Source organism: Dama dama, chromosome 2 (genome assembly GCF_033118175.1).
Source record: "Dama dama isolate Ldn47 chromosome 2, ASM3311817v1, whole genome shotgun sequence".
NCBI classification, from domain to species: domain Eukaryota; kingdom Metazoa; phylum Chordata; class Mammalia; order Artiodactyla; family Cervidae; genus Dama; species Dama dama.
Genome location: NC_083682.1, coordinates 5,419,206 through 5,440,472, shown reverse-complemented (window position 1 = coordinate 5,440,472; position 21,267 = coordinate 5,419,206). Strand labels below are relative to the sequence as shown.

Sequence of the window (21,267 nt, the reverse complement as noted above, 5' to 3'; positions counted from 1 at the left end):
CCTGTCCCCCAGGTGGCTGGCCCTGGGCACCCTCCCCTCTCCATGTCCCACCCTGGGCTCATCCTTTTCCCTGAACTGTTCATCCTCCTGAACCTCGATGCTATGGAGTGGTCCCCACCCATTCAGCTGTCAAACTCCCAGGCCTCCTGCTGGACACTCCCTTCTACCTCCCGAGTCCCATCTTTGAGCAATTCCTGATGATTCGATGATGCCACAGATCTCCCCAATTCACACTCTAAAGGCTGTGCCCAGGGCCATCCATCACCTACCCTCTTCCCGCAGGCCCAGTCCTTCTCCTCAGTGCACCCACGGACCAAAGCCCACTGGACCATGCCAGGCCTCAGCCTGAACCCCTTCACTGGCTCCCTCTGGCCCACGAGTCTGGACGGGAAACTTCCCTTGGGAGGCTCTGCCACAGCCCTGTGTACGCCCCGGGGCACCGCCGTCCTTGTCCTCTTCTGATGCCCTTGATGTGTCCTCCTCCAGGGGCCTCCGCACATGCCCTGGGCGCGCCCTCTGGCCCTTCTTGTTCTGCCCAACTCCTCCGTGCTCTCTCCTTGGATGTCAGCTCTTCCAGGAACACCTCCTTGTCCACATTCCACTCCCCGCCCACCCACCCCCGCCAAGACACAGAAGGCCTTCAAGGGTCTTCTCAGTGTCCGCAGCCTCCCAGTTCCCTCTGCCACACAAGTCACCGGGAGGAAACATGGGTTTGTTTGGTGGCTGTTGGGGTTACGGGGCTCCCGAGTGGTGTACATCCAGGAGCGGTTGAGGCGGCCGCACCGCGCAGCTCTCAAGGATTGGACCAAGTTCCTGCACAAACCCGGGTCTCAGTTTTCCCATTCGTAAATCGTTCCTCCACACAGGGTTGCGGTGAGGATTAAGTGAAGCTGCCCGGGTGGAGGCTTGGCATAGAGCAAGCACAGCTATGATGATAAAGCGTCTGCATGCAGTGCAGGAGACCCAGGTTCGATCGCTGGGTCGGAAAGATCCCCTGGAGAAGGGAATGGCAACCCACTCCAGTATTCTTGCCTGGAGGATCCTAACTGGAGGATTCCTGACTGGAGGGCTCCAAAGTGAAAGCGAAAGTAGCTCAGTCGTGTCCGACTCTTTGTGACCCCATGGACTGTATATGGAATTCTCCAGGCCAGAATAATAGAGTGGGTAGCCTTTTCCTTCTCCAGGAGATCTTCCCAACCCAGGTCTCCCGCATTGCAGGCAGATTCTTTGCTAGATGAGCTACAAGGGAAGCCCAAAAGCCTACCAAAGCCCAGCTATGGTGCAGAATCACCGTTATCGCCCGTACCCCGCTGGGGCGCAGCGCGTCTCCCTTCACCCGGAGGGCCCGGTCGGATGGGAGCTGCACCCTGAAACCACGCCTCGGATGTCCCGCCTCTAAGGGTTCGGGAGTCCCGGCTCCTTCGCCCTTCCAGCGCCTGCTCTTCCCTAGCCAATCGGGAGAAGATTTTTTTTTTATTCCGCCTCCTTCGGCTGCACCGCCAGCCAATCAGACCACGCCATGGAGAGTCAGCGCGGAAATGGCGAAGCCAGCCGGCCCAATGGCAGCGTCTCGGGAGGCAGGCTCCGCCTCTCGGCGGACGGGCCGCGCTGCACCGGACGGAGCGGCCGCGCTTCAAGGTGGGTGATGCGGTCTCAGCCCTTAAGGCCGCGTCTAGGCAGCGCGGCGTCGGGGGGCGGGGGTGCGGCCCCCGTGGGCCCTGCCGGCTCCGCGCCCAGGTTTCACCTCGGCCTGCTCAGCACCCGCGGCCGCCGTGTCCTTGGGCGTGCAGCCGGGGGCGGGGGTGACCGAGACGCCGGCGGCCTCCAGGGCGCATGCGCCATCGACTCCGTGGGGTCAGAGGTCGGGAGGAAAGTTAAGGAAGGAGCCGATTTGGGCACCTGACCCTGAAGTCAGCGGTCGAAAGAAATGGGCCCGCCAGAGGTCGCAGGTCACGGGAAGGGCACTTTGCGGCTCTGGCTAAGTGCCAGGCTCTGGGCTAAACCCGTGGCCTCTTCGAGCCCCCCTCCATCCCCGTGACCCCCTTATCACAGAGGAGAAGACCCAAGGTCATTCGGCAGGCAGGGAGGCAGGTCCAGAAGGACCTTGATGCGGGGGGCAGGGGAGAGGAATTTGATCTTGAGGGTTATTTAAGCCTTTAAGGGGTCCCAGCAGGGGCAGGCTGGGGGGTGTGAAGGGTGGGGTTTGGCCTGGTTCACATCAGGAACCCTCCCTTCAGTATGCGACTTTGGGCAAGTCACTTAACATGACAGCGTCTCATCCGTGACCCCTAGCACTGTGCCTGGCACGGCAAGCTCTCAATAAATGCAGGTGGCGGTTGGCAGTGTTACCTGGGTCAGGTTGGAGGTTGAGAGGGGCAGCTGCTGGGAACAGGGAGGCTATCTGTGCCTCTGGCAGGAACGAGGGTGAGCAGGGGCCGAGACGCCACAGTGGCACTGGGGTCAAGGGTCAGGGCACCAGCCGTGCTGGAGTTTCATATGGGGAGGACCACACCTGTCTGGGACCCACCTGTGCCTGCCTCTCTTTTCACACCCCACAGATGCGCTGCCTGACCATGCCCACGCTGCTTCGGGCCCTGGCCCAGGCCCAGACCGCACGTGCAGGTAGGACGAAGGGCACCTTTCCTGGGGGTGGGCGCCCAGCCTCCCGGCATGAGGTCACATCTGCACAGCGTAACCCTTCTCCTTGCAGGGCATGCCAGTGGCCGGGGCCTCCACAGCAGTGCAGTGGCAGCCACCTACAGTGAGTCCCGGGGTGCCTCGAGCCTCAGGCTTGGTGATCATGGTCCTGCCGGGGGCAGGAGAGAAGGCCTGGGTTCTTGTCCTGGCTTTGCTGGGGGCTCCCCCTCTCGGAGCTTCAGTTTCCCTTCTGTAAAATGAAGCGGGTGATCAAGATGATTCATGGGGGTGGGGTCTGTTATTCCAGGGTGTGGGGGCGGTGGTCGTGGTCCTTCGCTGTGGCTATACATGTGATCTCAGACCTCCCTGCGTGGGACAAGGAGGGGACTGCCAGGTGTGAGCCCTGGGAGCCTGTACCTCCTCCTCAGGACCCGAGCACCCAAGCCCCACCTGCGTCCCCTCTGGGCCTGAACGGCCACACAGGCGGAGGGGGAAGCAGGCCAAGACTGCCCCTGGCCGGAGGCCAGCCTCGAGGGTTGCTGAGGCAAGGGGCGTTTGATGAATGAACAAGCCCCCCAGGGACCCAGCTCTTACGTCTAGGAGGCCAGGCCTCATCTCCTGAGCTGGAGTCCTTGAAGAGGGCCTGTGCGCGGTTCCTGCCATGGCCTCTCTGCCCGCCTCCCCTGCAGAGTATGTGAACCTGCGGGAGCCCGCGATGGACATGAAGTCGGTGACCGACCGGGCAGCACAGACCCTGCTGTGGACCGAGCTCGTCCGAGGTGGGCCCGGGGGACGGGAGGCTCGAGGCGGGCTCAGGGTGGGTAGAGATGTGGGAGGGAGGAGGGCCCCCACCACCATGCCCGTGCTGCCCCCAGGCCTGGGCATGACCCTGAGCTACCTGTTCCGTGAGCCGGCCACCATCAACTACCCGTTTGAGAAGGGCCCACTGAGCCCGCGCTTCCGCGGGGAGCACGCACTACGCCGATACCCGTCCGGTGAGGAGCGCTGCATCGCCTGCAAGCTCTGTGAGGCTGTCTGCCCTGCCCAGGTATGCCCCGACCCCAGCTGACCGCCACCCTGACCCTGGCTGCTGGGAGGGGGCAGCCACAGTCTGCTGCAGAGAGAGAGAGACGCGGGCAGCCCTGGGTCCCAGTTCTCAACCCCCTGCTGGGTGTGTCCCCAGGGAAGTCCCCTCCCGCTCTGAGCCACTTACCCCGGGATAGGAACCATGAGGCCTTTTTGCCGGAGCCGACTCAGGGGTGGTGAGTCAACGGAGGGAAGCTTCCAGTCCTGAGCAGACCACAGGACACACATGGGGCCTGCCCTTGGGGGTCTGGTCGTGAGTGTCAGAGCCAGGCCGGAGCCTCCACTTTGACATGGTGCAGCAGCAGTGTCAGGAGCCCTGCCTACATGTGTGCCCTTCACAGGGCCGGACCCGGGGCCACTCGGGCCACAGCCGGGCCGCCCGTTGCCCCTGGCTGCAGCTCCTTTGAGCCCCTGGCATTTGGTTCTGTCGGAGGGTCCCGCATGGACTGCCAAGAGTCACAGCCTGTGGGTGCAGAAACAGACAAAGTGGGGGGCGCTCAGGTGGTGGATGTGCCCGGCAGTACGCAGCAGGCACAGGGTCCTCACTGCCCACACAGCGTCCCCCTCCCAGCGGTTGCTCCAGCCACGTCTCTATGACTCAGGACGGCTCCCGCCCGAGTCCTGGCTCGTCTCCTGCATCACTCCCAGGTTCTGCAGCCGTGGCCTTGTGATCCCCAGTCTCTGAAGCATGTAGGAGCCCCCCCAGAGATAACAGTGGCATCCGGGCAGTGAGTGCCGACCACAGACCAGCACTGTGCCAAGCTCACGACCTCTCTCTGCAGCAGCTCTAGGTGGTCAGGGTTATTATCCCCATTTTTATAGAGGAGGAAACTGAGGCACAAAGAGAGAGGCTACTAGGCAAAGGTCCCTCTGTGAGCGGTGGGCCTTACGCTCCTGGGGACGTCTCAGGGCCATGGCCACATCCCTTTGAAGGTCCTCGCCTCTGTGGAAGCCCTGGGCCACCCCTTCCTTCGGCGGTGCCAGGCTGCACCCGGGAACTGAGAGTTAAGGACCTGTGTTTGAGTCTAGGCTCTGCCCCTCATTTACTCCTTGGCTTTGGGAAGGCCCTCCACCTTTCTGAGCTTCAGTTTTCTTATCCATTAAGTGGAGATAACTAGGTGTAGTTGGGAGGGTTGTTCAACATGCAGCCAGCAGAAAGTGGGCATTATTTACAGGGTGAAACCCCCTGGGGCTGCAGGTGCTATGGTGTGCCAGGCAGGCAACAGCCCTCTCCTCATGGGACTCATGTCCTCGGGCAGGAGGTGCTGGCTGATAGCATATGAGAGTGTTGGCTCGGGCAAGCATGCAGAGGCCGGCCTCCTGGCCGTGCCACGTGGCCTCTTAGGAGGGGAGTCAGGAAAGGCCCACGAGGGCTGAGAGTGGACGACAGAGGGGCCTTTCTGTAGGCCCATGCAGGGCTGAATCCTGTGCCAGGGGCCAGTGTGGCTAGCAGCTGACAGTCCCCTGTGCCACCGCCCAGGCCATCACCATTGAGGCTGAGCCGCGGGCCGATGGCAGCCGCCGGACCACGCGCTACGACATCGACATGACCAAGTGCATCTACTGCGGCTTCTGCCAGGAGGCCTGCCCCGTGGATGCCATCGTGGAGGTGAGCGGGGCCCCGAGGTGGGGGAGGAGGGGGCAGGAGCTCCTGGGAGGGGCCTGACTCACCTGCTCCTGCTCCCCGCCCACAGGGCCCCAACTTCGAGTTTTCCACGGAGACGCACGAGGAGCTTCTATACAACAAGGAGAAGCTGCTCAACAACGGGGACAAGTGGGAGGCCGAGATCGCCGCCAACATCCAGGCCGACTACCTTTACCGATGACCGGCTGGCCGAGGCCCCTCCTGCCCAATAAAAAGCTCTGACCTCCCCCACTGCCTCTGTCATGCGTCTGCTGTCTGGGCCGGGACTGTCCGCAGTCTGTGGGTTCTTCCGTTGGATCAGATCCTTGGACCAAGTTGCCTTCCTGTGGGACCTGCCAGGCCCTCTCTGTGGCTGGGCCCCAGCCCACAGCAGCCTGCGGTCCACATGTCTTCCTGGGCATATTCCACAAAGGCTTAGCTGAAGGTCAGCTCAGGGCACTGTTTGCATAATCCTGTGTGTCCAGTTGGTGAGGCCGGGGCCTGTCTTCTCCTGAGGACCACCCACAGCTGAGACTCTTGAGAACCTAGAGCCTTCTGAGAAAGGGGGCTCTCCAGAAATAAATTGGGCAAAGTCTCATTTGTCCAATCGCGGGCAGAAGTACATCAAGTAGCAGGAACTTGGAAAGGCCAGGGCATCCTTGCCAGGGGTGAAGTGGGGGAAGCCTGCTCTGGGGTAACAGTCACGAGGGGATGACACAAGCCCTGCTGCCCGTGAGCTGGCTTTGCCTGTCCTCCAGCCACATCCCGTTTCCTCCCCAAGTTCCTCAGAGCAGACTGCTCGTGTGGCCTCTGCTGCTCAGGACTTCCTGCTTTGTAGCCCCAGCAAAGCAATGTGGTCCCTTCTGGGGACCAGTGCCAGTAGAATAGCCCCCACAACAACCCCTTCTGACTTGGTGCTGAGCAGTGTGAGAACATTTCATTTCATTCTCAGCAGTGAGGAAGCGGGTTCAGAGAGGTGAAGTGACTTGCTCAAGGTCACACAGCTCGCATCTTGAGGAAAAAACTAACTGAGGTCTGAGAGAGCTCAAGAATTCCCTTCATCATTTCCAAAAGTGCTTTTTTTTACAAAACTCTCATCTCCCCAGATGCTTCTTAGAAGGGGGAGGGTGTTCTTTGGATCAGTAAGTGTAGGAAGTGCCCCAAGGGGCCTCTCCTGGGACAGGCTCTGCCCAGGAGCATATTCAAGGCTCTGAGAAGGCCTGTAGCAGAGAAGCCCAGACTTTGGCCAACTCATTCCTGGAGACCCCCCTTTCTCAGACCACCTGCTGACATAATGGGCCTGCTTACCAGGCCCTACTGGGCCATCTCCCAGGACCTGTGTGGTCCCACCACTGGCCAAGGTTTTGGGGACCTTACATCCCACAGGTGGCTGAGAGGTAAGAAGTATAGGACCAGAAAGGACAACTTGAGCTCTGGGAGTATCAAGGAGTCCAGGACTGCTAGTCTTGGCGGCTGCTGGCAGCAGGAACTCCAAAAAATAGGCCAGCTGTCAGAGGCAGGCTTGAATATCCTAAATCACTTCTAGTTTTGCTTTTTTTCAGACACAGCCAGTATTAGATGCTTGACATTGAGTCTATCTGTACACGGAAATGGTTCACTCAGTCATGTCCAACTCTTTCTGACCCCATTAACTGCAGCACACCAGGCTTCCCCATCTTTTCCCCATTTCCCAGAGTTTGCTTAAACTTACGTCCATTCATCCGATGATGCTATCCAACTGTTTTGCCCTCTGTTGCCCCCTTTTCCTGCCCTCAATCTTTTCCAGCATTGAGGTCTTTTCTAATTAGTTGGCTCTTTGCATCAGGTGGCCAAAGTATTGGAGCTTCAGCATCAGTCCTTCCAATGAATATTCAGGGTTGATTTCCTTTAGGATTGAATGATTTGATCTCCTTGCTGTCCAAGGGATTCTCAAGAGTCTTCTCTAGCACCACATATGAACCTGTCCAGCCCCTGACTTAATTCCTTCCCTTACTGCCGGGTCAGAGTGCAGCTCTTAAGGCCATTTTGAACCATGTTAAGAGTTCCAGTTTGCCACAACATAGGAAGCACTGACCTGAGGCCCCCAGTGGCACTCAGTTCAGCTGTGTTGAAGTTTCTCCTTGAAAGTAACCCTACCAAAAGTGTCTCCTACTCTTCCGAAGACACCTTGGCTGTGACTCAGTTTCCAGCCCCCAGCTCTGGGGCTCCATTTGCCCACCCCTCAGAGACCCTTGGGCTTCCCTTATAGCTCAGTTGGGAGAGAATCTACCTGCAATGCAGGAGACCCAGGTTCAATTTCCTGGGTCGAGAAGATCCCCTGGAGAAGGAAATGGCCACCCACTCCAGTATTCTTGCCTGGAGAATCTCATGGACAGAGGAGCCTGGCGGGCTACAGTCCATGGGGTCACAAGAGTTGGATACGACTTCGCGACTACACCACCACCACCACCACAAGAGGCCCTTCCTCTGCTGGGGGTTCAAGGATCACCAGATCTGACGGGCCCCAGTGGGTACAGTCTTGGCCCGTCCAAAGTGCAGGCAGCTGGACAGTGGTGACCCACAGGCTGGGACCGGACAGGTTGCATGAAGCTAATTGGGAGTAAGGACACAGGGGCAAGTCCAGTCACAGGAGGAGTGACAGTGAGGGCAGAGCACTCCCCAGTGCCTGCTGGCCGCGGTCTGAAGCCTGGCCCTCGGGGTCCTGCTGCCACTGAGGGAAGAGGCCCAGAGAAGGGCAGCCGCCCACCCAAGGGCCCAGGGCACTGGGCCTGGAGTCCAGGCGGGTGCTCAGAAACAGGAAGATAGAAGGACCTGTGTGACTACAGCCTCACTCAAGAGGGAAGGGGTCCCAGAGGTGGGGACACGTGGGTCGGGCCTGGGGCCCGAGTGTACTGGGGGGTCTTGTCAGCCACAGGCCCAGGTGGTGGAGGTCCCGACATGTAGCCCCTGGGCCTGGGCTGGGCACCTCCCCACATCCCAGCCTTGTAGACGTGCACGGTGGACGCCAGTGTCTGCCCTGGGGTCTGGGCCTCCTCGCCCAGATTTAGGCGGCTCACGGCTCTGAACGGTTTCCCACTTGGGGGGCGAGCAAGCGAGGGCCCAGCCCGAGGCCTGCCTCCCGCCCGCTCTCGGCCGGGGCTCGTGCACCCGCTCCAGGACTCCGGGGGCGGGTCCGGGGCGGCCTGGGGGCGGGGCTTCCCTGGCTCCGCCCCTCCCTGCCCCGCCTGTCGGGAAAAGTGAGTTGCGTGGGCGCCGCGGAGGCAGAGAGAAGTTGAGCCAGGAGATCCGAGTGGAGTCGAGCGGTGCCGCGTGCGGCCGACCCGGGGTGAGTGCCCCAGAGCGGGCTGCGGGGCCCTCCGCTCTGCCTGCCGCCCTCGCTTCCCTCCGCCCCGGAAGGGAGTCTTGGCGCCCCCACCCGTGTGGTTCAGTAGAGGCAGCTCAGTCCGCAGGCCCGCGGGTGTCAGCCCTTGTTGGGGGGTGGGGGGGTGGGGGTGCACAGACGCGACTCAGAGGAGGAAGAGGAGGAGAAATGGGGGTGTTAACAGCCTGTGATCCCTCGTATTGAGCTCTGCTGGGCCAGGCTCTGCTCAGAGCTTTCTCTGCTGCATCTTCTTGGGAGGGAGGAACCCATTCTACAGATGTGGAAACTGAGGCCCAACCCAACGAGGAAGAGGCAGAGTTAAAAGAGAGTGCAGACCCTCGCCCGCAGCGTGGCTCATCGTGGCGAGCCAGGGTCTCAGAGGAGAGGTGTCTGGAGGAGCTGGCCTTAGCCTCCAGCCTCCCAAGGGAGGAGGCGGGGGGCACAAAAGTGACTAGTCTGGACCCTGAAGGACCTCGGCCCCTTCATTTGCTCTGTAAATGTCGCGGGTGTGGGTCCTGGCCCAGGCAGGGGCCAAGGTAGAGGAGGGGGAGGGGATGAGCCGGTGGAGGGCTGAAACCCCAGGGGAGGGGTCTGACCAGGTCTCTGGACTCCTGTGCTGACCACCCAAGGGGAGGGCCAGGCCCCGTGGCAACTGTGAGCTGGGTACCAGGCCAGACTGGTCATAGCAGCTGTCCTGGACTGCTGCCCACCGAGATCCCGGATCTAGCTCCCTGCAACCCCTCATTTGGCCAGCCCCGCCTTGCAGGGAGCCTGGGGCAAAGAAAAACCCTCCCTCTGAGGACATACTTCAGGCCGGAACTTCCAAACCTGCAGCCCGGAGACCGGGCTCCTGCCTGACTTGGCCATCTGCTGACCCGTCTATAAAACAGGGGTACAGTGCCCCTCGCCTCCAAGGCCTGCTGTTAGTTTTAATTGAGGTAGTGGAGGTGAAGAGGTACATGGGGACCCTGGTTATTTTTATCTCCCCACCAGGTCCTGCTTCTGCTGAGTGGCCGAGTCCCGGTCACCCAAAGAGGAAGTGGAGGCTCAGAGAGGGTGGGAGAGTCCCCCAAGGACACACAGCTAACCCCAGCTTGGGCAGGGCTCAGAGCCTCTGTCCCTGGGCCGTCTGCTCACCCTCCCCTATTCAGGGCCCCCAGCCGTCTCTCGCCATTCTCTCCAGCTGGGGAAGGGGCTGCTTTTCCTATTTACTCTTAAGTTAACCAGACCCAGGGGAGGAAGTGACCCGCTAGCGCGCCAAACGTTCACCCTCAGCGGGGCCCTCGCCCGGCCCTGCCCCTTTCCCACCTCAATGGAAGAGCTAAGGAAATGGAGTCCCACAGAGGGGCCGGGGCCGGCCTCGGGCCCCCAGGGCAGCAGCCGTCAAGTCCTGGCCTGTGGGCTGAGTGTCCACAGGGCCCATTGGAGGCCAGGGGAGCCTCCCCCGCCGACGTTGGAGCAGGGCCCCCACCAGGCCCTTCCTGCCCATTCAGTTTCCATAGTTTCACTTTCGGTGGTTTCGACACCTGGAGGACTCCTCCCTGGGCTGCGGTTGGGCTGCCCAGGCCCCAGGGGAAGGTCCTCTGTGCTCAGAGGCCCTGCCTGTCCACGGTGTCTTCCCCAAGGCCCAGGGGTGGCCCCCACCCCCTCAGCACACGGATGCCGCAGGACAGAGGCAGGCTCCGACCGCCCAAGGGGACAGGCCAGACCTCAGCCCCGTGTCCTTGTCATGGATATGCCCTGGGGTGGAAAGGCGAGGGCTCCCGCTGGCCACGGCAGGTCAGGGGGCCAGCGCTGGAGGTGGCCTTTGACCTGGGGCCCTGAAGAGGTGAGGGCAGGTCATGGAGAGGGGACAACAGGAGACGGGGCCAGGTGTGAGAAAAGCCAGTGTCGCCAGGAGCTGGGGGTGCAGGGGTCTCAGACAAGTCAGACCCAGCTGGGAAGGAGCTTGGTGTTGGACTCCGGGTCTGGCCGTGGAGTCAGCTGCGCCGCCTACTTCTGGTGTGACCTCAGCACCCCGCTGAGCCGCCCTGGGCCTCAGTTTTCCCATCTGTCAGATGGGGTGATGACAGCACCTTGCAGGATCATAGGAGCGTGGAGTTCCTAGGCGGTGGGCAGCTGCCTGTCTCCTGCCTCCCAGCCTGAGCTCCCATGCCTGCCTGCCCCGCAGGACCATGGGCTCCATGTTCCGGAGCGAGGAGGTGGCACTGGTCCAGCTCTTCCTGCCCACAGCTGCTGCCTACACCTGCGTGAGCCAGCTCGGGGAGCTGGGCCTGGTGGAGTTCAGGGATGTGAGTGGGGCTGGGATGGGTGTGGGGGGAGGCCTCATCCCTGGGCATCCCAGACGGTGGACTCTTGCCCTGTTCTGACCCCCTGCCCAGCTCAAATCCCAGCGGCCTCTGTCCCTGGGTACTCTGTTCTCAAGAAGGCTGGCTTTACTCACGCTTGCCCCAGCCTGGGTTCAGCCAGGCCTCCTCGGCCCTGGTCCACGTGGGGCTTGGTCGTCCTCACCTGGGCATCGAGAGGGTCATGGTGTGGTCAGCACCTTTTGGGGGAGGCAGCTATGGCCTAAGGAGAGCCAGCTTGGCCCTCGTGGGGGAACTCCTTGGCCCCCCGGCCTGGAATATTGATCCCTCCATGCACAACCACAGCTCAACGCCTCGGTGAGTGCCTTCCAGAGACGCTTCGTGGTGGATGTTCGGCGCTGCGAAGAGTTGGAGAAGACCTTCAGTGAGTTGGCCCTGGGCCTGCACACCCCAGGCAGGCTTCCTGGAGGAGGTGCCAGTGGAGCTTGGTCTGAAAGGAAGAGTCCCAGGCACCCAGTTGGAAGGCAGAGAAGGGAGAGCCAGGCCAGGGCAGCTGGGATCTGTGGGGTGTTCCTGAGTGAGCTGAGCTGATGCCCAGGCCAGGGTTTGGACGAGCCCTTGAGCGCCGAGTGAGAACTCAGGACATCATCATGCAGATGCTGAGCGCCACCTGTAGGTCTCTAAGCAGGAGAGAAGCATGGACAGAACTTTCTCTGCTGCCGGTGGACCGGGGTGAGCAGAGGCCACCAATCTTGGCTCGGTGCCCCAAGGAGTAGCTTCTCCTTGGACCTGGGCAAGAAGGACCCCTGCCCTAGGTTGTGTTCCAGAAACCCCTCCCAGGAGGACCCAGCACAGTGGGAGGATAGAGCGTCTGGTTAATGGTTGGCTTGCCTGATGGGTTTTAAGTACTCAGCCAAGTCCTCCGTGGGCCTACATGCAAGCTGCTCTCCGAGGCCCTGCAGTGCTAGGCCGCCTGCCGGAAGACCGCTGTTGGACCCAGGCCAGGGGCTGGGGATGGACGGAGAGCAGCCCAGAAGAGCCCCAGGGCAGGGAAGCAAAGTAAACACACAGGGGTGGACGTTTAGCCTGAGGTTTTTCTGGGGTCTTGGACTCAGTGAATCAGTTGGCTCGTGGCCAGGGGAATTTGAGGTGACGTTTGGAATCCCCTAGATGTTAGCCAGCCCTTGGCTGTGTGTGCGCTCAGTTGCTCAGTCATGTCTGACTCTTTGTGACCCCATGGACTGCAGCCCACCAGGCTCCTCTGTCCATGGAATTCTCCAGGACAGATTACTGGAGTGGGTTGCCATTTCCTCCTCCAGGGGATCTTTCCGACCCAGGGATCGAACCTGGGTCTCCGGTGTCCGCTGCACTGGCAGGCGGAATTCTTTGCCTGATGAACTGCTGGGGAAGCCTTCCAGCCCTTGGCTAGTAGCAGCCATTAGCTGGTGGCGGCCCCCGAGCGGTGCTCCCTGACACCCCTCCCCTCCGCACCCAGCCTTCCTGCAGGAGGAGGTGCGGCGGGCTGGGCTGACGCTGCCTCTGCCCGAGGGGGGGCTGCCGGCGCCCCCGCCCCGCGACCTTCTGCGCATCCAGGAGGAGACTGATCGCCTGGCTCAGGAGCTCCGGGACGTGCGAGGCAACCAGCAGGCCCTGCGGGCCCAGTGGCACCAGCTGCAGCTCCACTCGGCTGTGCTGGGCCAGGGCCACAGCCCCCCGGTCAGTGTAGCCCCCCGGGCGGGGGTGCAGGGCAGGGGCGCCGGGCCCCCCAGGCTGGGGCTCACGGTGCCTCTCGGCTCCTAGTCGGCAGCCACGCACACAGATGGGCCGTCGGAAAGGACCCCCCTGCTCCAGGCCCCCGGAGGGCCGCACCAGGACCTAAGGGTCAAGTAAGTGAGGGGCAGCTTGGCGCTTTTTCCGACCAGCGCAGACTCCCTGTCCAGTGCTCCCTCAGACTGCCCCCTGCCTCCTCCTCCCTCAGGCCTGGGATTCCCCTTGGCCCACGGGTTTCTTCCCCTCCTAGCTGTGTGTGTGCCGGGTGGGCTTCTGCCTACCTACCTGGGGGTGAGGGGTGGTGTGCCTGACCCGGATGGGGAGGCGGGGTGGAAGAGAGGGGAGGCCGGCGCAGCCCCTGCCCAGCCCCGCCTGGCCCCGCAGCTTCGTGGCCGGTGCGGTGGAACCCCACAAGGCCGCAGCCCTGGAGCGCCTGCTCTGGAGGGCCTGCCGCGGCTTCCTCATCGCCAGCTTCCGGGAGACGGAGCAGCAGCTGGAGGACCCAGTGACGGTGTGCAGGCGCGGGCGGGGGGCGGCCTGGGTGGGGGTGCGCCCCCCGGGGTGGGGACTGCAGGGTGACCTGGGCCCCCCTCCGCAGGGTGAGCCTGCCACGTGGATGACCTTCCTCATCTCCTACTGGGGCGGGCAGATTGGGCAGAAGATCCGCAAGATCACTGACTGGTGAGCCCCCCGGGGCCCTGGGTGCTCCCCCCCGCCTCGACACTGAGCCCACACCATCCTCCAAACTCCCGCGGGCGCAGCCTGGACCCCGGGCCCCGCTCACCGCCCGGCTCCCTGCCAGCTTCCACTGCCACGTCTTCCCGTTCGCGGAGGAGGAGGCGGCCCGGCGCGCGGCCCTGCAGCAGCTGCAACAGCAGAGCCAGGAGCTGCAAGAGGTGGGTGCCGGCGGCCGCGGTGGACCTCCGGCGCCACCCCACCGGCCCACACCCCCTGACCGCCCGCTCTGGCCACAGGTCCTGGGGGAGACGGAGCGCTTTCTGAGCCAGGTGCTGGGCCGCGTGCAGAGGCTGCTGCCGCCCTGGCAGGTGCAGATCCGCAAGGTGAAGGCCGTGTACCTGGCCCTCAACCAGTGCAGCGTGAGCTCCACGCACAAGTGCCTCATCGCCGAGGCCTGGTGTGCCACACGCGACCTGCCCGCCCTGCAGCAGGCCCTGCAGGACAGCTCGGTGAGTGGGGGTGGGGGGCCTCCCCCCCGCCCCACTGCCAAGCAGGGGCTCCTCCTCACAACACGCTTCCCATTCCCCGTGCCATGGGTGTGCTGCCTTTCCCGGGGCTCACCCTCCTCCAGGGAGTCCTCCAGGATGACTCTGGCCCCGCAAGCCCTCTCCCCACCCCCACTTCTCCCTGAGGCCCTGGGATGGGCCGTCGTACCCTGTGGGCCGTGCTGGGTGTTAGAACCATGTTGAGATCCAGGCTCTGCAGGCCCTGGCCCTGTGACCTTGGGCTGATTGGAGGGAGCCTTGGGCTCATCTGTGAAACGGGTGTGCTGACCCTGCCTCCCAGGGGTGGCCACGGTAGGCAGGGTCACCGGCGGCAACAAGGGGCTCCCTCTCCCCAGCCACCTGGATGGGGAGAAGCATGCTTGTGTCTCCCAAGTGACTTCTGGGCCAGTCTCTGGCCATCTCTAAAGCCTCCTGAACAGGGGGCAGGTGGGGCTGGTCATCCGGTTTCACAGGGAGAGAAGGGGCTGCCCCGGGTGAGTCCCCACAGTGCTCTGCCTCTCCAGCTCTTCCTGGCTGGGGAGGTCCAAGGCCCCTGGAGGCCCCTGCATTCAGCCTTCTCTGTCTGTCTGTCTGTCTGTCTGTCTGTCTGCCTGCCTGCTGGGTGCCCCAGAGCGAGGCGGGTGTGAGCGCCGTGGTTCACTGCATCCCCTGCCGGGACATGCCCCCCACGCTCATCCGTACCAACCGCTTCACGGCCAGCTTCCAGGGCATCGTGGACGCCTACGGTGTGGGCCGCTACCAGGAGGTCAACCCCGGTGAGGGCCGCCGCCTCCCGCAGCCCCGGCCTTCGGGAGGGTCAGCTGCTGCCCTGGGTGGAAGGCTGGCAGGGCTGCGTCTCCACGCTGGGGCTGCCCCAGCCTCCTGGGATGAGACACGCTCTGCTTCTCATGCTCTCACGGGGCGCCTTGGGGCTTCGAGTTTATCCCCAGAAAACCCCACCTTGTTACACGTACAAGGGAGCCAGCTGAGTTGTGCAAAGAACAGCAGTTTTGCAGTAGGAGTGGCCCGGGTTTGAGATCCTACTTGCTTACTTTGATGAGTTTTTTAGCTTCTCTGAGCCTCAGTTTCCTCATCTGCAAAATGGAGATAACGGTTCAGCTCTGAGCAGTCTTGGGAAGATGAATGGTCACCAAAGGTTGCAAACCAGTGGCCCACGAGGCCAGAATCAGTCTGCTGGTGTGTTTTGTTTGGCCATGTTGTCCAGACATGTTGAAAGGTTTGAGTTGGGTACAGCCCTAGGTCAGGTTTTCCCAGAAGCAGATCCTGAGGTGGGGTCTCTGGTGCAAGTGGTCTCTTAAGAGAGGTGCTCCCGGGAGAAACCAGTAAGGGACCTCAAGGGGATGGGCAGGCATGCGGGGAAGGGACGGCTGAGCAGGGCCAGGCCTGGGTGAAGTCCGGCCACACTGGAGCGTGTCTGTCTCAAGGCCGACGAGCAGGGCTTCCACACCCAGTGCCCTCAGTTGTTGGCCAGCCCTGGTGGGCGGGCAGCGAGGCTGTCAGCTCCTGGCACTTCCTGGGTGCTTACCAGCCTGGCAAGGCTGCTGCTTGTAGACTGGTGCACCCAGCAGGGGCCCACACAGAGCTGCCGAGGGCCCCGTGCCACCCGGGCCGAGCGTCTGCTGCAAGTACCAGGGAGTTTTGGCAAAAGTCTGCATTTTCCTAAGACTTTGGCAAAATGTGAGAGATTTGGCAGCATGGTGCCCGCCCCCAGGAGGCTGGAGCTGGGTGTGGCCACCCCTCCTGTTTGGGTCCATCCTGGGGCCAGCGGGCACTGGCTCCCTCTCTCCCTGGCGCTGGCCACCTTCCCAAGGCCCGTGGGACCTGGCCTGTCACCCACCCGGTCCCTCTCCTTCCAGACAGCACTCCCCCTGAGGCAGGCTGGCTGCCGTGTGCCCAGTGGCCCAGCGTCCCCAGTGTCGTTGGGTGAGGGCTGCAGGGCATCTCCGTGTGAGCCCGGAGGAGGGGTCTGGGGGTGAAGCGTGAGGAGGGCCCTTTCAGGAGTCGGACTTAGTCCGATGCCAGGGAGGGGTCCTGCCTCACCCAGTGGGCAGGAGAAAGGGTTTGGGGCCCCCAAGGTGGTACGAACAGGACCTAAGGGTGGAATCTGGGACTGTGTGGACCAAGGCCTGGATTGCATGTCCTCTGGGGCCTGCTGACCCTCCAGGACAGCACCTGGGAGCTTGATGTGCGCTCCCCCCACCCGTTTCGACTGCCCGTAGTGCCTCTGCCTTGGCAGGTGGCAGTCTGCTTGGAGCAGCCTGATCCCCAGATATCCACGGCTGCTGATGTGCCTGCCCCCAGCTCTCAGCAATAGCTCTGGGGAGGTATTCATTTGCTCGGGCTGCCGTAACGGAGCATCCCCGATGGGGTGGCTTCAACAGTAGGTATTTATCATCTCTCCATTCTGGAGTCTGGAAACCTGAGATCAGGGTATTGGCAGGGCTGGTTCCTCCTGAGAGCTTGAGGGGGCTTCTGTTAAGGCCTCTCTCCTTGGCTGGCAGGCAGCCGTCTTCATGTTCGCATGGCCTTCTCCAGTGTCTGTGTCTAAGGTCCAAATTCACCCATTCTATAAGGACAGCAGTCATATTCGATTAGGACCCACTCTACTGACCTCGTTTTCACTTGGTTACATCTGTAAAGATTGGATCTCCAAATGAGGTCACTTTCTAAGGAGCTGGGGGTTATGACTCCAACCTACCTTTGTGGGGGCGGGGTGCACAATTCGACCCATAACTGGGATGTGCATTAGAATCCTAACATCTATGAGAAATTCTCCCTATTTGCTAAAGGGAAGCTGAGGCCCCAAAGATGAAGTGACCAACTTGGCCTTCTGGAACTTGCCACGGGCCAGCCAGGACTTCCACTGGGCTCTCTGTGCTTCTGCTTAAAGCTCTTTTCATAAATAATAGCTAGAACTAATGAGTTTATATTGCTTATTTATGGCCTGCTGTCTCATTTTTAATAGCCCCAGAAAGTAGTGGTATTATTATCTCCATTTTGCCCATGGGTAGATGGAGGTTCAGAGAGGTTAAGACACTAGCCAAAGTTTGCACAGCTAGTAGATGGCTGGCTCTTGCATGCGGGCAAGTGGTGTGGCGGCTCTGCCTGGCAAACACCACCTTTGTGTCTCCTGGGGCCCTGGACCCTGGCTTGGGGGCCCCTCTACAGGGCCGGGGTCCTGGCTGACAGTGTGGCCCCTCTGCCCACAGCGCCCTACACCATCATCACCTTCCCCTTCCTCTTTGCTGTCATGTTTGGTGACGTGGGCCACGGGCTGCTGATGTTCCTCTTTGCCCTGGCCATGGTGCTAGCCGAGAACCAGCCGGCTGTGAAGTCAGCACAGAACGAGGTGAGGGGTGGCGGGGGGCTGGGGGTTGGGGGAGAAGCAGGGTGCAGGCACGGCCGGGGCCGGCTCTCACCATACCCACACCCCCAGATCTGGAGGACCTTCTTCGGGGGCCGCTACCTGCTGCTGCTCATGGGCCTGTTCTCCGTCTACACCGGCTTCATCTACAACGAGTGCTTCAGCCGCGCCACGGCCATCTTCCCCTCGGGCTGGAGCGTGGCAGCCATGGCCAACCAGTCCGGCTGGAGGTGAGGCCCGGCCACTCCCCTACTGCAGTCCTGAGGCCCCTGGGCCCCTAACCGCCCCCTCCCCACTCTTGTCACAGCGATGCCTTCCTGGCCCAGCACCAGCTGCTTGCCCTGGACCCCAACGTCACCGGCGTCTTCCTGGGACCCTACCCCTTCGGCATCGACCCTGTGAGTTCTGGCCATCCGTCCGGGGTGGTGTGGGCGGGAGGGTGGGTTGGGGCTCTCCGCTCAGGGTCCCCCAGACCAGGGCCTGCCTGGCAGGGCCCACACTGCAGCCACTTGAAAAGCAGAGAAGTGAGTCCTGATAAGGACAGTGTTCTGTGCCAGGCAGGCACCGTTCTGAGGCCTTGTTGAAATGATTTTGTGTCCAGTCCTTGTGACAACTCCATGGAGTGCATGCCAGTGCACACTCTCCCCGTTTCATACATGAGGAAGCTGAGGGTACATGCCCAGAGTTGCCCGGCCAGGAGGAACTGGGGTAGGGGCCCAGGCTGTGCTCCGAACCATGCCGCTCTCCTGCCCCTCATCTGGTGGGTGACAGATTGTGCAGGGGGCCCTGGAGGGGCACACACAGGCCGATGAGAGTGACTTGGGTGGGGAGGCCCCTTCGTGACCCCCCTGGCCCTCCTGCTCCCCCAGGTCTGGAGCCTGGCGGTCAACCACCTGAGCTTCCTCAACTCCTTCAAGATGAAGATGTCCGTCATCCTGGGGGTCACCCACATGACCTTCGGGGTGGTCCTGGGAGTCTTCAACCACGTGTGAGGGCCGGGGTCCTGGGGTCGGGGGGCCTGAGCAGGGCCAGAGTGGCCTGGTGACCCGACGCCCCTGCCCCAGGCACTTCGGCCAGTGGCACCGGCTGCTTCTGGAGACCCTCCCCGAGCTGGTCTTCCTGCTGGGGCTGTTCGGCTACCTGGTCTTCCTGGTCATCTACAAGTGGCTGTGCTTCACGGCCGACAGCGCTGCCACGGCCCCCAGCATCCTGATCCACTTCATCAACATGTTCCTCTTTTCGCGCAGCCCCACCAACCGGCCGCTCTTCCGGGGGCAGGTGGGCGGGGCCGGGGCCGATGGGCGGGACGGAGAAGGGCATGTGGGCGGGGCCGGGTGGGTGGGGCGGGGCGGGGCGGGACCTGGTGGACCCACCCCCACGACGGGACCCCGCCCCTTGGCGGCAGGCTCCTGGTCTGAAAAGCGGGATGCAGACCTGAGGCCGTGAGACGAGGAGGGAGGTCGGAGGACCAGCAGAGATGGTCCAGCCGAGGGGGCGCTGGAAGCCTGGGGTGCCATCCTCCCAGAACTGCGTGTGGGGCGGCGTCCCTGCTCCGTGAGGGGCCCCGGCGGAGGAGTGGGGGGCAGGCTCCTTGGGCTCCGGGAACCGCGTGGCGCCCTGACTCCCGCCCCTCCCCCGCAGGAGGTGGTGCAGTCCACCCTGGTGGTCCTGGCCCTGGCCACGGTGCCCGTGCTGCTGCTGGGCACTCCGCTGTTCCTGCGCCGGAAGCACCGGCGCTGCCAGTCTCGGAGGCGGCGACCGCTGGTAGGGGCAGGGGAGGCGTGTGGACTAGGCGCGGAGGGTCGCGTCCGGGCCGTGAGAGCCCACCTGGCCTGTGCGTCTGCTGATGCTGCTGCTCCCACCTCCAGGATGAGGACAAGGCTGGGCTCCTGGGCCAGCCCGACGTGTCTGTGGCCAGCCAGAACTCTGATGAGGAGAAGGCCGGATGCCCCGGGGACCAAGAGGAGGAAGAGGTGGGTGTGGGACTCCCTGGGTTGCAGGAGGCCAGCGACCCGGCTTGCCCCTCACTGCTGCCCGTCCCCCCCCCCCCCCCCCCCCCCCCAGTTTGTCCTGTCCGAGGTGTTCATGCACCAGGCCATCCACACCATCGAGTTCTGCCTCGGCTGCATCTCCAACACGGCCTCCTACCTGCGCCTCTGGGCCCTAAGCCTGGCCCATGCCCGTGAGTCCCGGCGCCTCCCCCCACACATCTCCTCCCGGCACTTCCCAGTGTCCCTGTCTGGAAAGGGGGGGTGGGGGTGGGGGTCCCCTGCTGACCCTCGGGGAGGATGGACTTCAGGACGCCGAGGCAGTTCCCACCACTCCCTCCCTCACCTGCAGAACTGTCGGAGGTCCTATGGGCCATGGTGATGCGAGTTGGCCTGGGCCTGGGCGGCGAGATGGGCGTGGAGGCCGTGGTGCTGGTCCCCGTCTTTGCCGCCTTTGCCGTGATGACCGTGGCCATCCTGCTGGTGATGGAGGGGCTCTCGGCCTTCCTGCACGCGCTGCGGCTGCACTGGTGAGAGGCCACGGGCTGGTGCGGGCAGCGCAGGGGGCGGGCTGGGGGGCAGGGGTCCTCTCACCAGCTCTCTCCTCCCCCAGGGTGGAGTTCCAGAACAAGTTCTACTCGGGCTCCGGCTACAAGCTGAGCCCCTTCACCTTTGCCATGGAGGATGAGTAATGCCCACAGCCTGCCCTTACTGCGTGGAGCAGGAAACAAATACCGAGGCCGCAGACTTCCCTGGTGGCTCAGCACTTGAGACCTCACGCTTCCAACAGAGGGACGGTGCTTCCAATACAGTCCGACCCTTGTTCAGGGAACTATGATCCCAGTGCCACACGGTGCGACCGAGTTAAAAAAATAACAGAGACGAAGAAGGCCTAGGACCGGTGTCTTGGTCTTGTCTGAGAGGCAGGGCCTGGGAGGCTGGTGTGCAGGAGCCTGGGCTCTCGCTGGGCTGGTCCTTCCTCGGGAGCCTCTTCTGGTTTGAGGGACACCGTCCCAGCCTATGTCTCTCTGAGGTCTGTCTTTGCAGCTGAAGCTGATATGGGGTGTGGAGAGGTGGGAAGCACTGATCTAGGATCTGGGGCCTCAAGATGTCACCAGAGGCCCAGAAACACACCTGCAGGACCCCCAGACTCAGGGAAGCGGGGAGAGGGCAGAACTAGGACAGATGACAGATGTGTCTAGCGCATTTTAGCTCAGGATGACTGTTGTCCCAGGCTGGACCAGGGGGAGTGAATGAGCTCCCTGTCCTTGGAGGTATGCAAACTGTAGGATGATGTCTCGGATACTCAGGGTGTGGAGGGAGGTGCTTGGCATGAATTGGCCAGATTCTCATGTCCTTATGCTGGCGCTGGCCACTGGCACTCACGAAGCTCTGGAGCAGAGAGCAGCCTGGGGCACTGTGTAACCCGCATTGCACAGGAGACAGTGCATCAGTCCACGGGGGATGGCAGGTCACACCCAAGGCCACCTTCCTGCAGATGTGGGCAGAGGCTGTCCAGGGCACCCCGAGCGTTGCCCAGGGCTCTTAGGGTCAAAAAAGGGCTGAACCGGACCCCACGCCCTGCCTCCCTTCCTGTCCCCAGAGGCCACCATCTTACCCGTTTCCCACCCCCCCCCCCCACCCTGGTGGGCAATCCTGCCCCCTGGTTGTCCAGCTGCTGGGGGGAAGGTGGCACCCTGTGGGCGTCTCTGACCTGGGACCCACTGCTGGCTGGAGGGCAGAGCCAGTGCTTCCCAGAGGCCTCACGCTCTTCTGCCGAGGAGCTGCCAAGTGGTTCTTCCGGCTGCAGGCCCCAGGAACAAAGGCTGCCTTGAAGGCAGAGACGCCCCGGGCACAGCGAGCAGGGAGGAGGCCCCACCACTGTGG

The 21,267-nt window shown here is 62.6% G+C and overlaps 2 protein-coding genes across 3 annotated transcripts; both read left to right on the top strand.

Moving 5' to 3' along the window:
- Positions 1–1,522: 1,522 nt before the first annotated feature.
- On the top strand, positions 1,523–5,599 carry NDUFS8 (NADH:ubiquinone oxidoreductase core subunit S8). 2 transcript variants are annotated; one of them, XM_061162226.1, is made up of 7 exons: positions 1,523–1,638; positions 2,559–2,622; positions 2,711–2,761; positions 3,327–3,416; positions 3,513–3,685; positions 5,204–5,332; positions 5,418–5,599. In XM_061162226.1, the coding sequence occupies exons 2-7, from the start codon at positions 2,559–2,561 to the stop codon at positions 5,547–5,549; spliced, it is 639 nt and encodes a 212-aa protein (XP_061018209.1). In that variant the 5' UTR covers positions 1,523–1,638; the 3' UTR covers positions 5,550–5,599. The 2 variants fall into 2 exon arrangements, with proteins under 2 accessions (XP_061018209.1, XP_061018217.1); XM_061162234.1 differs by lacking the exon at positions 1,523–1,638 and adding an exon at positions 1,862–2,067.
- Positions 5,600–8,565: 2,966 nt separating this feature from the next.
- TCIRG1 (T cell immune regulator 1, ATPase H+ transporting V0 subunit a3) lies at positions 8,566–20,276 on the top strand. Its single transcript, XM_061162138.1, has 20 exons — positions 8,566–8,672; positions 10,879–10,999; positions 11,360–11,438; positions 12,510–12,730; positions 12,815–12,900; positions 13,169–13,295; positions 13,383–13,465; positions 13,587–13,680; positions 13,759–13,971; positions 14,639–14,783; positions 17,238–17,377; positions 17,465–17,622; positions 17,700–17,790; positions 18,262–18,380; positions 18,457–18,670; positions 19,034–19,156; positions 19,261–19,365; positions 19,457–19,574; positions 19,733–19,910; positions 19,994–20,276. The coding sequence occupies exons 2-20, from the start codon at positions 10,883–10,885 to the stop codon at positions 20,070–20,072; spliced, it is 2,490 nt and encodes an 829-aa protein (XP_061018121.1). The 5' UTR covers positions 8,566–8,672; positions 10,879–10,882; the 3' UTR covers positions 20,073–20,276.
- Positions 20,277–21,267: the final 991 nt, after the last annotated feature.